The sequence below is a fragment of the Pangasianodon hypophthalmus genome, chromosome 23, assembly GCF_027358585.1.
Source record: "Pangasianodon hypophthalmus isolate fPanHyp1 chromosome 23, fPanHyp1.pri, whole genome shotgun sequence".
NCBI classification, from domain to species: Eukaryota; Metazoa; Chordata; class Actinopteri; order Siluriformes; family Pangasiidae; genus Pangasianodon; species Pangasianodon hypophthalmus.
Window position 1 is genome coordinate 9,061,377 of NC_069732.1, and position 17,677 is coordinate 9,079,053.

The 17,677-nt window shown below is 37.7% G+C and overlaps 1 protein-coding gene across 2 annotated transcripts; it reads left to right on the forward strand.

Annotated features, from left to right (window-relative positions):
- The first annotated feature begins 1,265 nt into the window (after positions 1-1,265).
- pdk4 (pyruvate dehydrogenase kinase, isozyme 4) lies at positions 1,266-17,200 on the forward strand. Of its 2 annotated transcripts, XM_026930225.3 has the most exons (11): positions 1,270-1,909; positions 5,812-5,953; positions 11,534-11,605; positions 12,412-12,596; positions 12,902-12,991; positions 14,039-14,116; positions 14,775-14,851; positions 15,490-15,588; positions 15,710-15,820; positions 16,147-16,260; positions 16,879-17,200. In XM_026930225.3, the coding sequence occupies exons 1-11, from the start codon at positions 1,792-1,794 to the stop codon at positions 17,050-17,052; spliced, it is 1,260 nt and encodes a 419-aa protein (XP_026786026.3). In that variant the 5' UTR covers positions 1,270-1,791; the 3' UTR covers positions 17,053-17,200. The 2 variants fall into 2 exon arrangements, with proteins under 2 accessions (XP_053084358.1, XP_026786026.3); XM_053228383.1 differs by lacking the exons at positions 15,490-15,588; positions 15,710-15,820; positions 16,147-16,260; positions 16,879-17,200 and having other exon boundaries at positions 1,266-1,909; positions 14,039-14,195.
- Positions 17,201-17,677: the final 477 nt, after the last annotated feature.

Consider the following 17,677-nt stretch of genomic DNA (forward strand, 5'->3'; position numbering starts at 1 on the left):
TCACTTCATCTATCTCTCTATCAATGCCACACATACTCTCTCTCTCCATATTTCTTTCTATCAGTCTACCTGTATCACTCTCTCACTCCTTTGGTCTTTCTACTAATAATACTCTCTCCATCTATCTACTTGTGTCACTATCACTCCACCTGACTTTCTATTTATATCACTCTATTGGTCATATATCGTTCTACCAGTAACTGTCTGTCTGTCTTTCTGTCTGTCTGCTTTTCAACTTCAAACTATCTTCAAGCTTATGAAACAGTTTCAAACTTTCAGACTGACTTTGTCAAGCCAACATCAAAGTTTGTCATGACGAACTTTACCTACCTAGTTGGAAACTGCTGTGATACAAGAGGGAACAGTATGTCACTTTGAGCCCCACCCTGCTGTTGATTATTACAATGAAGGCATGTTCAGAGCCTGGCTCAGAATGTGATACAAGAGGCATAAAACACTTCTAGATGTGCTGTAATTGTAAAACAATTGATTGTGGGAGTATGTGGCTTTGTGCCAGGGTGCATCACACCACCCTGCTGTTGATCATGTTGGCTTGACAAAGCCAACATTCTGTTCTGCTATTTAAGCTTATTATTCTTGTCTGTCACCCTTTCTTTCTTTCTCTTTCTTTCTTTCAACTTCAAACTATTTTCAAGCTTATGAAACAGTTTCAAACGTAAAGACTGGCTTTGTCAAGACAACATCAACGTTTGTCATGATGAACTTTACCTATCTAGTTTTCCTGTCATGTTTTATTCCATTACAAATTTGAATTCTTTTTTTCTAGTTTTTTTTTATAATTCCTATAAAGTAAAATTTTTGCACTTGCCTGTATGCATATATTCATTCTGTCTATCCCTCCAAATGTATCAGGTTACTCCTGTACTGCCTAGACTTGCAATTGTTTTCACTACAAACTGAAACAGTAGCTCGTCTGTTTTGGTTTACAACAAAAACAACATATTTGTAATGGTTCAGAAATGGCCACTAGAGGGAATGAGAATTCTTACTGAGAAAACTGAACCTCTCAATCTAACGCTTTACTTTTGAAACAGTAAACAAAGATATACTCTATAACTGTTCACACACAACCATGTCAGCACAGCATGTGACGCTGGTAACAGGAAGCGTCGGAATGGTAAACCGATAGGCCTTGTTTGTGATGTTACTTATGGTTTTGCATTGATCGAGCTGTACGTGCCCAACGCATGACCTTTCCTCTAATTCGGAAATGCGCATGCGCCGCATAGCGGTCATCATGTTTTCATAGATACTGAAGACAAATAACAGATCTCAGAACAGGGAAACCTCTGTCACTGTTCATACCACAAACGGCCCGGATTAGATATGCATTTAAGCCAGGCTTTACTTCTAGAAATGTGAAGCAGGGGGGCTTCAGAGAAGACCCCTCCTTCCAGCAGCTGGTCAGAGGAGGACAGTAATGTCAAACTGAACAAGAACATTTGGAGAAGAGGAGCAAGCAGAAGGAGCAGCTCAGCTGTGAGGTGTTGTGCTGCATGTGGTGTAAACAGCGCAGATGCTGGAGAGCAGACTCCACACTCTTCCTTCATGTCTATGGCTAAGTCTAAGAAGCTGCTAATAGCTTTGCACAGGACCACTGCTTTACTGTTGTTGACATTATAGAGACTATGTGGCCATGCTAATCGCAGGTTAGCCTTTTTTTTTTTCTTCAAACGGTTTTTAACCTGCGAGCGAGCGAGCGCGCGCTACTCATCAACAGCATCGAGTCGTTTTCAAGTTCACGTGGATTTTGATTTCAGAAATTGCAAAATGAAATTCGCTCACATTTTGCTGAAGAACACTTCGAGGTTTAACATCCCGAAGCAAGTGGACAGGTTTTCTAAGTTCTCGCCATCGCCACTTTCAATGAAGCAGTTCTTAGACTTTGGTAAGTTGTTTTTCAAATTAAATCAAAGGCGCGAGACTGCGACCTGAGAATAATAGCAGGCAGGCGCGCGCGCGCGTTGCTTTTGTCATGCACAAATGAGGAACTGTGGCGTCCGGGACACCGTGTTTATCTGAAGTGCGGCGCAGTCACGTGTCTAGATTCGATATAATTAGCAAAAAAAAAAAAAAAACCATATTGCTATTGTGCACGCTTTAAAAAAAAAAAAAAATATATATATATATTTTTTTAGAAATGAGTTTGTTCTCTCAGGGACTTGAGAGCATTTGCCTACTGACTTTTTGACACATTTGAAGGCAGCATGTGTTCTTAGAGAAGACACCCTTCAGTATAAGGGTGGTGTATAAAGATTTGAAAGTGTAGATTTTACCACGTAGCATTTTCAAATATTAAATTTTTATCAACATTTGTTCCTGTTAAATGTACATTTATAAATGCCCTATGGAATGATAAGCTTACCTAAACTTCATTTTAATTTTAAGTGCATCGAATTTAGACTCACCAGGGGTATGACTGATCATTTCATGGATGTAGCACTGAATAAATTGGAATGTTATGAATTAATTGTTCCACCTTTTCCATTTTTGACCCAATACTGATATCAGGGCTCTAGGTATTGGCAGATACCCGTTTCTGATCCGAAATGGCCATGTTGTTACTGATGTGTCCTGGGGCTGGTGCATTGGGAAGCATTGTTACCTCACAACTCCAGGGTCCAGGGTTTAACCTATAGCTCGAGCTGCTGTCTGTGTGGAGGTTTATATGCTTCCCCATGTCCATGTGGGTTTCCTCCATGTTCTCTGGTTTCCTCCCACCTCCTAAAACATGCCACTAGGTGGACTGGCTACTCTAATTTGCCCCATGGTGTGAATGAGTGTATGTGCAGGTTGTGCTGAGATGGACTGCTGTCACATCTGGGGTAAATTCTCACCTCAGGATAGACTCCAGATGACCAGTATCAATGGTTACTCAAGATGAATGAATGAAGTTGAGTTCTATGTTCAAAGTGTGTCATGTCTGTCAACATGACATGATACATCATGGATTGGAACATATACTACATGGCCAAAGGTTTGTGAACACCTGATCATCACACTAGAGGTCTTCTCGGGTCCTAAAATCCATACCCGACCTGAATCGACCGGAATCACTTCTTACCCGAACCCGATGTGCATAAATGAATGTTTTAAAAGAAAAACCCGACCCGAGACAGACCCGATGGAATTAGACCCGAGTCCGACCCGATGGCATTTATTTTCGAACCCGACTGGCCCCGAACGTAAACGGTATTGACATGTGCACAGCCTGCAGCCCCGCAGTCAGTCAGGATAAAAATCCCGCTGTTCTGCTGACTGATTTGGTTGCTGCTCCATTACTTTCATTTATTTATTTACTTATTTATTATTACTTTATATTTTTGCATGTCTGATGGATACAAGTTATTTCTGAGTTCGGCTTTCAATTGCCAACAAGGTGGGCTATTTATTGTAAATAGGCACTCTGTTAAAGGGATCGGGTCTGATCGAGTCTGTTTGGAAAAAAAGACATTTATTTTAAATTACCCGAGACCCGAGGCAACTAATACCGAACCCGACCCGTGTCCAAGGCACTCGTCGAAGTTTTGGATCTGGGTCTCGGGTCGGACCTCAGCTTTTCGGATCCAAATGGACCCATGAAGACCTCTACATCACACCCATATGTTGTTTTTCCCCAAACTGCTGCCACAAAGGTTCAAGCACAAAGTTGTCTAGAAGGTTTTTGAATGCTGTAGCATTAAGATTTCCTTCACTGGAACTAGGAGGCCCAAACCTGTTCCAGTATGACAGTGCCCCTGTGCACAAAGTGAGCTCCATGAAGACAGGGTTTGCCAAGGTTGGTTTTCAAGAACTCTAGTGGCCTGAACAGAGCCCCGAACTCAACCCCACTGAACACCTTTGGGATGAACTGGAGCACTGACTGCACCCCAGACCTCTGTGTCTGACATCAGTGCCTGACCTCATTAATGCTGTTGTGGCTGAATGAATACAAATCCCCACAGCCACACTCCAGACACTAATGGAAAGGCTTCCCAGCAGAGTGGAATCAAATTAGATATCCAGCATCTTAGGCCAGGATTAGTGCTGATACATTCCCCTCTGAAACTATTGGAATGGCAAGGCCAATTCATTTGTTTGTGCTATACACCAAAGACATTTGAGTTTGAGATCAAAAGATAAACCTTCCACTTTTTCCCCCTGATAAAGTCCTTTGTTGAGTTGGCAGTGTGTTTTGGATCATTGTCTTGAAGCATGTTAAAGTTCCTCCCAATTAATTTGGATGCATTTCTCTGTAAATTGGCAGACAAAATGTTCCTGTAAACTTGTGAATTCATTCTGCTGCTAACATTATGATTTATATCATCAGTAAACATTAGTGAGTCCATTCCAGAAGCAACCATGCAAACCCAAGCCACAACACTACCTCCACCATGCTTGACTGATGAGCTTCTGTGTTTTGGATCATGAGCAGATCCTTTCTGTCTCCACACTTTGGCCTTTCCATCACTTTGGTAGAGGTTAATCTTGGTTCCAGAACTTTTGTGCCTCATCTCTGTATTTCTTTGTGAATTCCAATCTGGCCTTCTGATTCTTACTGCTCATGAGTGGTTTGGATCTTGTGGTATGGCCTCTATGTTTGCCACTTGAAGTCTTTTCGAATGATGGATTGTGATACCTTCACCCCTGCCTTGTGAAGGTTGTTGGTGATGTCACTAACTGTTGTTTTGGGGTTTTTCTTCATAGCTCTTCTTCATAGCTCTTACAATGTTTCTGTTTTCCTTGGCTGGCCTGTTCCATGTCTGGTTGTTAGTAGACCACTTGTTTCTTTCTTTTTCAGGACATTCCAAATTGTTGTATTGGCTATGCCCAATGCTTGGATGGCTCTAATAGATTTCCCCTCTTTTCTCAGCTTCAAAACGGCTTGCTTTTCTCCCATAGACAGCTCTCTGGTCTTCATGTTGGTTTATCCTTATTAACAACAAATGCAGTCGTCACAGGTGAAACCTAGGGCTCAAACCAAAAGTAGACATTCTTTAATCAGTCAATTTAACTGGGCACACCTGGGCAGCAAGAAGCACCTATTAGTTACATGTTCCTATACTTTTGGTCACTTGAAAAAATGGGTGGGTTCAAACAAAAGGTGCCATGTTCTAAGTTGTTTAACACATCTAGGTGTAAATATGAGGAAATGAAAGCTGAAATTCTGATCTGTTGTCTCATATTCATCTTTTGATCTCAAACCCAAATGTCTTCAATGCATAGTGAAAACAATAGAATTGGCCTTGCTGTTCCAATACTTATGGAGGGGTCTGTATAATGCTAAATATCAAATTGTTACATCTTTACTCTTTGGGCATTTTACACTGAAGCTTGATATGCCTCAGTACTGAGAGCGCCACAATGACAGCACTGTTGAATTCTCAGTTTTGATTGGTTAGAAGGTGTTGATTAATTTTCTATAACAGCAGCTCTGTTATAATAGTGCCAAATTCAAGGTTTATGTTACTGTGCTCATTGTTATGTTATCGTGAGTAACAAATAATTCACAGGGACCCGTATGGCTGATGCGCCATGTAATCTAAGTCTAATAATAAACAGAGTAAAAATATGCTATTTAACAAAAAAAAAAAAAAAATGTTGATGTGGTAAAGTTTTCTGTGAGGAGAGAGCATTTTTGGAAGGAGTGTCCAGTGTAAGAGCTTTTTAATAATCACAGGTAGAGGTAACTTTACGTTTACACCATGGGAATGTCTTGTGTTTTGCATATTCTCCATAACAACATACATTTTTGTATAACCTCATACTGTTTCTTTTTTTTTTTCTTCTTCTTGTTTTTTGTTCTCTCAGGTTCTGCCAATGCCTGTGAGAAGACGTCCTTCATATTCCTCCGTCAGGAGCTTCCAGTCAGACTGGCCAACATCATGAAAGAGATCGACCTGCTCCCTGACAAGCTCATCGGGACGCCATCCGTGCAGCTGCTACACACTTGGTAAGTTCACCTGATTCCGTGGCTCTCAGAGGCCCATTGCTACTCTGTTCAACTATACGTAAATAAAGTGAAATCAGCTGGAGGCCTGCAACATTGTGGACATGACTAGAGTCCAGATTGCAGAAGGCTGTCAATTAGTAATCCTGTTTTAAGACTTTACTTTAATCGTAAGACATGTGCAGTACACATGTCCATGTGACCTACATGAAATGAAGTTCTGTCAGAGATATATGTGATCATCTTTTATCAGAGTGATAAAACACTTATGTGTGGAGGTCTGGAAAAAAACCTGTTGTAGGTCAGTGTGCTTAGATTTTTGGAAGAAGCAGCCAAAAATTATTTAAAAGCAGATTTCAACGAAATTTTGTTTTTCTGCCAGTAATATACTTTGACAGCTCTGCTTATAAGAAATGAATATATTTTACTAAAATATGGAAATGTTTTTATCTAAATTACTTTATGACCTTGTCTAAGCTATCATTGTGCAAAGATCAAACTCAGCAGTAAAAACAGTCAGTCTGCTTAAAGATGCCTAAAACCTTGCTAGCTAAGTGTGATTTCCCCACATTGTGGATGTCACGTTTTGATTAAGTTGTTGCACAGTTTGTATTAAGTTTGTAATCAGATACAGCCCTAAAGATTTTCTGCACAAATCAGATAAGACCACTTACACAATCTGTACAGATGATATCGCACAAAGTTTTAAAAATGTTTAAATAACCTAATTAAAATACGACAAGTAATTTAGGCAACAGAGCAAAACTGACTGAATTAACAAGTGATTATTTCAGCACTGATGTTTGTGTGAACAGATATCAGTCATGAAAAGATGACGTTGAGGCTCATGTTTAAATGACATGAGTGAATTTTGCCTTAGGTGATGAGACAGAGACCGAGTTAATCAAAGTGAGTACTCACTTCCCACTGTAAACTTATAATTCAGTCAAATTTGGCAGTAATGTTGTTTTTCCGTAAGTAGATTTGGCTATAATTGTTCCACTATAATTTTAGTGGAACTGAAATGAAATTTTTACATGCAATTTTCTCCCTTTTCACTTCTGTAGATAACCAGACTTTAAAATGCTAGAACTTTACTTGTTATATATCTTGCTACTGACCATGCTGTTATAACACAAGAATTTCCCACATGGGATCAATAAAGTATATCTATCTATCTATCTATCTATAGAGACACATGCAGAAGTAAAGAAGTTTTTAGTTTTCAGAACTGTATATATTAGAAAATGTCCACATTTGACCATATGAAGAGTATTCCCAGGCTGCCACACAAATAATAGTGGAAATGAGACTGTTTTGGGGAAGTGATTCACATCAGAGACATTGCAGAGCGATGCCATTTAGGTTTCTTTAGTTTGATGTACTAGATACAATAGAGATTTGGACTGGAGCGTGGTAGATTACAAAAAGTAGGGAATATTAGGAATGCTAATCGCATGCAGCATGTTTGATTGAAAACAAAATGGCCTCTGTGTAATAATAACTTGAAGTCTCAGCACTTGCAATTTTAATGTATATTTTGAAGCCTTTTCTTTACACCAGGCTGCCTCAGCACTTCAGTACAAGTTCTTACGCTTTTCTGCTATCAATCAGTAGTCAGAGAGATGCACCATGGTGGCCTAGTGTAAATTTTAATTGCATTTTAACTGCATTAAAATAATTTTCAATGAAAGACATCCAACTTTGAACTTAATCCAACAGAGTATCTGGCTAGTAATAAACTCATAAAATCTCTGTGTTCAAGTTTACATAACTAAAGAGAAGACTTGCTGAGGTTGTAAATACCTTTCAACAATAAGGCTAAAATATGCATCTCGAAGCATTTCAGTTAATGCTGACTGCTTAAAATAGTGTGTGTGCAATCATGAAGTCAGGATATACAGGGTCAAAAGACATGTTCTCACTGCAGAAGGTCAATATTCAGCTTTTATATTATGTTAAGATCTTTAAACTTTGATTGGCCGCAAATTAGTCCTGCTTGTGTGCAGGTTCTTTTTTTTTTTTTTTTTTTTTTTTTTTTTGCTTGTCATTGTTATAAGTGAAGTTCCAGGCTCCAGGGCTCGTTTCACCTCATGTGGCCTCTTTGTTGATTACTGAACTGCTTAAACTTTGAACCTGGGTTCACTGTAGGTTGAGAGTTTTACATCACACTGAAGGGGCTGATATAGATAAGGATTCATCTTCTGTGCCTTTTTGCTCTGCTTTATTTTATTGAGGTCAGATACGATGTGGACAGATACTTGACCAGCCTTTTTTCTGAAACTGTGATTTTATTACCCAGTTGTCACCACATACAGCTTTTTAGATTTTGATTTTAAGCTTAGATTTGTTTAGATTAAGCTTAGATTGTGTGAACTAGTCCAGGATATGTTGGCATATGTTTCACAGTTGGTTGAATTTGTGCCCTCCAGATGAAAGGGTGAATATTTTTCTGTTGCACCACTTTTGAGCATTCTTACAGGATTTTAAAGAGTATTGCCTCCTTTCTGTTAATGACCAGTAATAGCTCAAGAACGAGTGTTTGAATGTTTGTAGGATTTATATGGAGTTATCACTGTAAACAGCAGATGAACTGAGTTTGGAATTGATCCAAACAAGCTCAAGGTCACAGCAAAGTCAAATGTTGAAATAGTTTTTCTTTAATAATATTTTTCCTGTTTGCAGTAGGCTTAATTTGAAGCATTATTTCTTGCATACAATTAAGTAACAAGAAAGACTAGGCTTGTTGGTGGTGGAGGCATCCCTGTTGACGCCGCTGGCGTAGAGTTCTACTTGTTTATTTTTTAAAAACTTGAAAATGTGAGGTTTGGTATTTGGTATATCATCACTGCAAATTTGGTCTTAATATACATTTGTAGTGGCATTAAACAAGTATTAACTTGATACCTGCAGACACCCTGGTAAGTTAATATCTAATGATGACTTGATTACTTATAAAACATGGCCGCCATCAGCTTTCAGCAGGCATTTGCAAGACGTTAAATGAAATGTCCATCTAGGGACCCCCTAGTGCTATATACAGCCTCACAAATATTGGCCACTGTGGGCTGCTCTTCAAATTTTTTTCAAATGTTCTTCAAATTTTGCTTAATTTGTTTATTAGATTTATTAAAAAAAAAAAAAGGCTATTTTATTTAGTCATTCATCTTCAGTAATTCAAACTTCAGCTCATCTTCTGGTCATGGTTGCAGTGGAGTCTATCCTGAGAATACTATGTACAAGGTAGGAATACACAGCAGTCCATCATGAGGCACAATACACACACACACACTATATTCACACACTCACACTTGTTCACACCTTGGGGAAATTATTGTAGACAGTCCACCTACCAGCATGATTATGGGAGGTGGGAAGAAACCAGAGGAAACCTGCACAGACGTGGATAAACATGTGAAATAGTTTTTATGAATGTGGACTTCTTCACATAATCTCACTCTCTGCTACAGTATGTTGCTGTCACACAGCTCTGAATGAGCGCTAATCTACTTATAGTCTTCCTACCATAAATGTAAAATTGCTGCTGTAGGCTTTTGATTGGTTAATGTGAGCTTCACTTTCACAGGAATAAAAGTGAAGAAGATGAAGGCATGCAGCACAGAGACTGGCTTTTTTATTGCCCATTTGTTTGTTTAACCCAGAATACAAGGCTAAATCAGGGGGAAAAAATGTGTCCTAAAGAAGGAAATGAATGATCTGGCGTATAGAATATGCTTGTTATTTTTGAGGCAAAGATGGAAAATGAAAGCGCCTTTACTTTGGTACAGTACATGCTTGTGGTTTAGATGGCTTGAACTCAGTGTTAAGTAAAAGACTGTTCAGAGTTCCAACCAGCTCTGAAAGAGCAATACTTAGTAAAGAGTGGGGCGTGGAGGTTTGGTAAAGAAAGAGTGCCATTTGTCATGACTGTTGTTTTTTTTCTGTTTCATTGAATCTGTGCTCCCAAAATTAAATTCTGTTCATGCACCGTCTGAAATCAAAGCCAGGCTTGTTGTTATGCAATCTGCTGTTTCTGTTGACATTGCTGTTTTTCAGAACCCTTTCTTAGCTTTTTAACCAGAGCAGTTTGTACACAATTCAAAAATATGAGTTTCTGTTTCCTGATCAGTATGATATTTTGGAATACTTACATTTTGTGTGATAAATCTCAGTGGCGCTACACACCAACAGAAATGTTTTCACGCTTACTTAAGTACTCATGTAGTAACATGTATATGCCAGGGTTATGAGCAGTTTATGGTTTGTTGTGGAAATAGGCTAATGGGAGCAAGACATTTTACAGCACTAGCAAGGAAATCATTGTGTTATGATGTTTTCACAGACAGAGGGACAGTAAAGTTTTGCTGTACATTAACCAATGTTCAGTACCATGTCTTATGCAGGTAGAAACCATGTCTGGAATTTACCATTAACTACAATAAGCCAAAGCTTAAGCTGTCTTTTGACCAGGCAGATAGAATTCACCAGCAAAACCGGCAACAGAGAATACTATATTGTTGCTCACATAACTCACATAACTAAATTTTAATTTTAGATGTTCTTTTGCTATTTAAGCACAATGTATGATCAAAAATATAAAAGTCTGACTCTGATTACATAGATTTGTGTTTTGGTCAAATTTATTAATACAGTTTTCTTAACTTATTTTTCTCATTTTAACAGGAATTGTGTTGTACTTCTGGATTTGCATTTCTTATAAACTCATTTTTGAAGCCAAACAAAAACTCTGTGGATCAAATCTTTCATATCTAATCTGCAAAGTGGTACCTAGAAACACTTAACCATTGAACCTGAATGACAAACAAAATAGATAACTTGGCTAATGATAGTAATGAACAAAACTGTAAGTTATGGTGTATCTTGACAGTACTGAATACTGAACTTGCCATATACTGAATGTGAGCTAGTTTATTAGCAGTAAACGTGAGCTAGTTTGTTAGTAGTTAACTAGCCAGCTAGTTGTTTGGCATGGCAGGAGGACATGTTGTTTCCATTTTGTATCTTCATGTATATTCATAAATGTTTGCTTTCTTTATAACGATGAAGCTATAGAGATAGCTAAAAAAAAAGCATTTTTAGTAGCTACTTGAGCACAAAATTTTTTTGCATAATTTTAATGAGTAGGCATGGTGGTGCAGCATTGATGCCTCACAGCTCCAGGGTCCCCGGCTTGATGCTGAGCTTGGGTTACTGTTTGCGTGGAGTTTCACGTGTTCTTCCCATGTTCATGTGGGTTTCCTCCGGGTTCTCCGGTTTCCTCACACCTCCCAAAAGCATGCCCGTAGGTGGATTGACGACTTTAAATTGCCTCTAGGTGTATATGAATGTTTGTGCATGGTGCCCAGGGTGTATTCCCACCTCAGTGTTCCCGGGATAGTCTCCGGATCCACTGCCACCTTGACCAGGATAAAGTGCTTACTGAAGATGAATGAATATTTTAATGCTTTAAAATGACACATTCACACACACAACTTTAAATTACACATTGGTGTAATCTGTATAGTTTGTTTCCTTTAAGGATTCAGTGCATTCTCACTAATGAGAGATATTTTTTTAAACCAGGTATACACAGAGTCTGATGGAGCTTGTGGACTTCCTGGAAAAAGATCCTGAAGATAAAAATGTTTTGGGAAAGTGAGTTTGTGTGTTTTCTAAAAGGTGTTAATAGGACTGTGTGGGTGCTTTCACACATATTAGTCTGTGTGCATGTTGAGTTTCAGTTAGAGTGAAATCAGTACCTTTGGTTTGTTTGCTGTTTGGTTTGGTTTCAATCATTACACATAATTAAACGAACCAAAAGCAAAAAAAAAGAAAAAAACACACATTGGTTGATAGGCGCGTAGGGCTGAAAATGTATTCATAAATCTTTTTCATTAATTGGTCATAAAAACAGTGACAGAAAAAAGTTAAACACACTTTTGCCAAGTGCACACAAATTACCCACGCTCAGAGAACACAGATTTTCCGCTAAATAAATGATTAGATCTAAATAACTAGTTTAAAATGTTTTGTGTATCATATCCAGCATTTGTTTTCTTCATCAGTCCAAATTTCCAGTTCTGTAGCTCTGTCTTTTGGCTCAGTTGGCACCTTGTGGCTCAGTTTAGCCCGTTCACATCTACAAAAATGCTGCAACCCAAAATCCATGGCATGTAGGTTCACTTCCTGCAGCTGGGCCAATTCAGGGTAGAATCACTTCTCACTGCAGTCGAACTATGGGTTCACTTGGAACCCGATTGAGACCACCTCTTTCAAATGATCTCAGACTGGTTATTTTGATCGACGCTTGAGTGTGATTGCTGTGTTCTCACTCGTACAAACGAACCACACCAGTGAAGAGAATGCATGAGCGTTCATGTGAAAGCACCCTGTGACACACTGTGACAGTTTCATTCTGATTCTGCTCTACTAGTGCTTTAACAGATTAAATACTCAATCAGGTTCACAGAGTCACTGATCAACGTGAGGAATAGACACAATAATGTGGTGCCCACAATGGCGCAGGGAGTGCTGGAGTACAAGGAGGCTTTTGGTGTGGATCCAGTAACCAATCAGAATGTCCAGTATTTCCTAGACCGCTTCTACACCAGTCGTATCTCGACACGTATGCTTATGAACCAGCATAGTGAGTATTCAGGATGAGCTTCAGATCTCTACACTGTGCTCTTTTTGAATCTTCATTTTTCAAATTACTGTAGCTCTAACCCTTTGAAAACTATACATAAGCAACTAAATAGTACTGAGCTTTATACAGCACTGAGCTTATACTAATGACCATGTCTTGCATTTAGAGCTCTGTCTATGGATTTTAGAAGGCACGCATGGCCCTACTCTTTTAATGTCCTTTGCTCTGGACTGGTTTACATAGAATGTGTAAATATTAAAGGCCTTGTCAACAACACACACAGAATCGTCTGTGTTTACTTACAGCACTGATCTTCAACGGGAGCACAAACCCAGCTCACCCGAAGCATATCGGCAGTATCGACCCACACTGTGATGTGGTGGAGGTGGTAAAAGGTAATGAGATATATTCTGCAGTAAAATCATAAACAGGGGTTTCACGTTTACGTTAAACGTGTTATGAAGAAGAGAGCAGTTCATAGAGAGATTAGTTAGCCATGAAGTCTACATTTAGATGTGCCTGTTAGAGTCAGTAGTTAGTTTTCTGATAACTTTTTGTAGCACATAGATGAGTACAAAGGTTTGTAACCATTACTGTGTTTTTTAATTTAAAAAATCTATTTTACAATTTCTTAAAAAATAAAAAATTAATAAAAATAATAAAATCTTAAAAATGAGATGTGGCTGTCCTGCAAAAAGACAACAATCCAATAAATAAATAAATTAAAAAAAAAATATATATATATATATATATATATATATATATATTTTACACTTAATGATTAATTTATTATTTAATTTTACTGTAATACCAAAATGTTAAAAATGAAATTGAAAATAGAAGAAAAATCTGTGTCCTAAATATGAATACTAAAATGTTAAAAATGAAAAGTGGCTGTACTACAAAAGGAAAAGAAATATAAGAAAAAAATTCAGAACATCCAAAACAAGAGAGAAAATATTTTTAACACAAATTCTATTTAAAAATATTAATGCTAAAATGTAAAAAATGAAAGTTCGATTTGAAATTAAAAATGAGATGTGGCTGTCCTGCAAAAGGACAACAATCCAAAACAAGAAAAAAATCCGGAATATTAAAAAAAAAATGATAATGAAAAAAAAAAAACTATTTTACAGTATATGTCCAAATAAAATTAATAACACACTGTTTAAAAATGAAATGTGGCTGAAGAAGAAAAAAAAAAAACAGAAAAAATGAAAATTTTTGCATATTTAGAACAGGTAATACAAGCTGTTTGTTTGTTTGTTTCACACTGTTAATGTCTTTCCATCTTCTGTTTGTCCGTTTTGTTATTTGTGATAATGAAGAAACACTCTTGTAAATTACATTTCATCATCTTCACTTTGTCCTTAGGTTATTCAAACGTTTGCACTCGTTAAAGTGTTAAAGTAGTTTTATGTTTTATTCCTCTGTCACTGCAGATGCGTATGAGAGCTCCAGGATGCTTTGTGATCAGTATTACCTGATGTCTCCAGAAGTGGAGATCGAACAAATGAATTGTGAGCGAGACCTTTCTCTCCATCCAATCATTCCATTCAGTCTTTCTTTCTGTGTCCTGTGCATGATGAGTTCTCACAGGTTGGTATGGCCTGAATAATAATAATACCTCGATTTATACACTGGGCATTTTCACTTATCACATTACTTTTGGCACAGTGTAGGATTTGACACGTTGTGGGATTGTTTTTCCTGTTTATGAGGTTTACGATGGTTTCTGATGTGAGATTTGATTCATGCTGCTTTTATCGCAGCCTTTCATTTCTTCAGGTTATTAATACGAGCCATAATCTCTTACTCACTGCCATGCAGCTTGATAAGAAAAGCCATAATAACCTTTGCTCTGTGTGTATTGAGAAATAAATCAATCTACCTGCAGTAGAGTTCAGCCGTCATGCCCCAGTTATGCAGAATAAACAGCGTGACTGTTTTAGAGAAGTCTGAGGCCCAAAGGGCAGAATGTCCAGCAGTCAGTCAGCATTGCTGCTAACAGGTTACAAATTAGACACCATACATAAGATATGATTAAGTGCAGAGGTGCAGACACCTCTCCTTTTGTGTACAACTTAGAATAAATGCAATACAGATAAGTGTGCACATAGCAGTCATATTGTCTATAGGTTTTGACTACATTTTCTTCTTGGTTCTATTTTGTTGCAGCTAAAGACTCCAGTGAGCCTATTAACATGGTCTATGTGCCATCTCATCTTTATCACATGCTCTTTGAGCTCTTCAAGGTACAGTAAGGTTTTTATTATTTTTTTAATATTTCATTATTTGAGAAAGATTGATCCTTTAGAGAAAAATCGAAGAGTCAGTTGTGTGTTTTTAGTTTTATTTACTAGCAATCAAATTAGTTGACCCAAAAGTATTGGCCTTGCTGTTCTTACTATGCTTACTGGTATTTTATTAACTCAGTTACAGTCATTTAAAAGAAAGCAGGAAATATTTAAATACTATTTGAATAATACCTTGAAGTATTAGCAGAGGCACGAACAAGAAAATCCTAGCAGGCAGAGAGAAAAAAGCAGAATTTTACCACAAACCCATAGTATATATATCAGTGAACGGATTGACTCTGTGCAAACAGCATTTAAAAAACTTGTCTGCGCAGGAAAGAATACAAAATTCTTTTATAAATATAAATTATATATAATTTTATTTCCCTTCGGTCTAACCACTGTTTTAGCTGAGAAAGCAATTTTCAGGTATCTCATGTATTGCCTTAGCGAGGGGTTAAAAATGATCTGCTGCTAAACCTACTACTACATAATAGCAGGGATTTATCGAGTTTAAATTCATTTAATGAACCCCACCAATGTTTAAGCATGTTTACTTTTCACACCATTAAATCCTTTCGAATCTGCTTTAACAGAATGCAATGAGAGCGACTGTAGAAACCCATGAGAACAGCACGTATCTTCCACCAATTAAAGTCCGAGTTTCTCTTGGACATGAAGACCTGACCATAAAGGTAAGTTTCCCCCTCACTGGTCTGCTTGGTGTGATAGAGCACAAGGAAATTGAACATTGCTGTAAATAACAACATAATTTAAAGACGTGCTTTGAAACAAACCTGATTGTTATAATTATAGATGTCAGACAGAGGAGGAGGCGTGCCCTTGAGGAAGATTGAACGTCTTTTTAGTTATATGTATTCTACAGCACCGAGCCCTGTGACTGACAATGCTCGCAACGCACCACTGGTGAGATGGAGCTGCTTTGTTTCATTGCATTTGAATGTTAGAGAATTTGTACAATTGAATGCAAAAGTTTGCATAAGAAAAACTTCATCACATTGATTAAATGAGAAATCAGTTCATCTCAAATCATTTTCATTCTCCTGACCAGTTTTAACAGCAATGGTTAATGCTACACATATAAAGTGTAAATCCACCAGATTCACTGTTTCCCTAAACTGGCTCTAAGCATAAACTGTGTGTTAATAGACATTGGCTAGGTTGTAATTTAGCAGAGTTACAGTCAGCTCAGTCAGTCATTGACACTGGGTTTAATGTCTGGGTGTGTGCAGGCTGGCTTCGGTTATGGCCTTCCCATCTCACGCCTCTACGCCAGGTACTTCCAGGGAGACCTTCAGCTCTACTCGATGGAGGGATATGGCACATCAGCCGTCATTTACTTGAAGGTACATTGTAAATACATACATTCTAACATTTGGTGTATGAAGCTAGCCTCTTAGTACTACTGTGCTAAGGTAATATGTGTACATTTACATAAATATCTCTATTATTTTTATTTTTATTATTTTTTTTTTTGTGCATGTTGAACCCTGACCTCGAGTAAGCTTGTTTTGGAGATATTTTTGGGAACAGCAGTTGTTTTTCCTGCATGTGTATACATGGTTGTTGAAAGAAGGAGCACATGGGTGAATAGAACAAACAAACTTTTTTTTTTATAGATGAAGAGTAAAGGTCAAAGATATTGCCTGGAAATTATATCTTTATATTTTTACAAGTGAAAATACAGTGAGGATTATATATAGAGAGAGTATTTTGCTTGTAAAGAATTGCTGTAAGAAAAGTGTAAAGGTCAAGCTCCTTTTATTTTCCACTGGTCATGAGGAGGAAATGTATTGACCTGCTGATTAGGACGGTGTGACAAGAATCCAGATAAAAATAGCTTGCAGTGGTGCCTAGTTTTATGAAAGGGGGTAGTACCTATGTGATGGTGACTGACATGAAAATAAACTTGATTGTTTTCTGCCCTTTTTTCTCTCTGTCCTGCTCTACATGTACACTTCTAGGCGTTATCTTCTGAATCTGTGGAGAGACTGCCGGTTTTCAATAGGTCGGCCTTAAGACATTACCAGACGAGCATCGAGGCAGATGACTGGAGCATCCCGAGCAGTGAACCCAAGAAACTGGGAAAGTATGATTACAGTGAGCCAGACGTGAGAACTGAGAGCAGGGTGAAATGATGGAATATAATAGGATAAAGCTTGAGGGACTAGCAGAATTGCCTTAGGCTATCGTTTTCATTTATTTTCATTTCAGTCTCAGAATTTCTGGCTTCACATTACAGTGTGAAAAGGGCATTTGTATTAAACCTCACCTTATTATGCCTCATTTTATTCATGTATTTTCAATATATAAGCTAATTACCTTTAAAATATCAATTCAGAGTAATGAACAAAACGAAAGCTGTATAGGGATTTTATTTAAAAATGGTTTCTCTCCCTGTAAATGTGGGATATATATTCATGTAGGACAACAGTCAGAATTATGACTAACGAAAACATCTGAAGTCCAAACTCCGTTTAAGGTGGGTCCAAGTTTATCCTGTGTCTGTGTCTAACCCCCTAAAAGAACCAACAGGAACAACAGAAATCAGTGAACCAGTCTTCACCTAAATGAATCAAATCAGTGAATAAATTTTGACATTAAATTTAATGTGTATTTCCCGTAATGATCAAAGTGCTGTTAGCTGAACAGTGAGATGCAGCTGACAGGAACTACTGAAAAATCTGCCAAATTATAAGAATAGTTACCATATGAGCCCCAGATGATGAAAATCAGGCAGGTTGGCAAGTATACAAGAAGAAC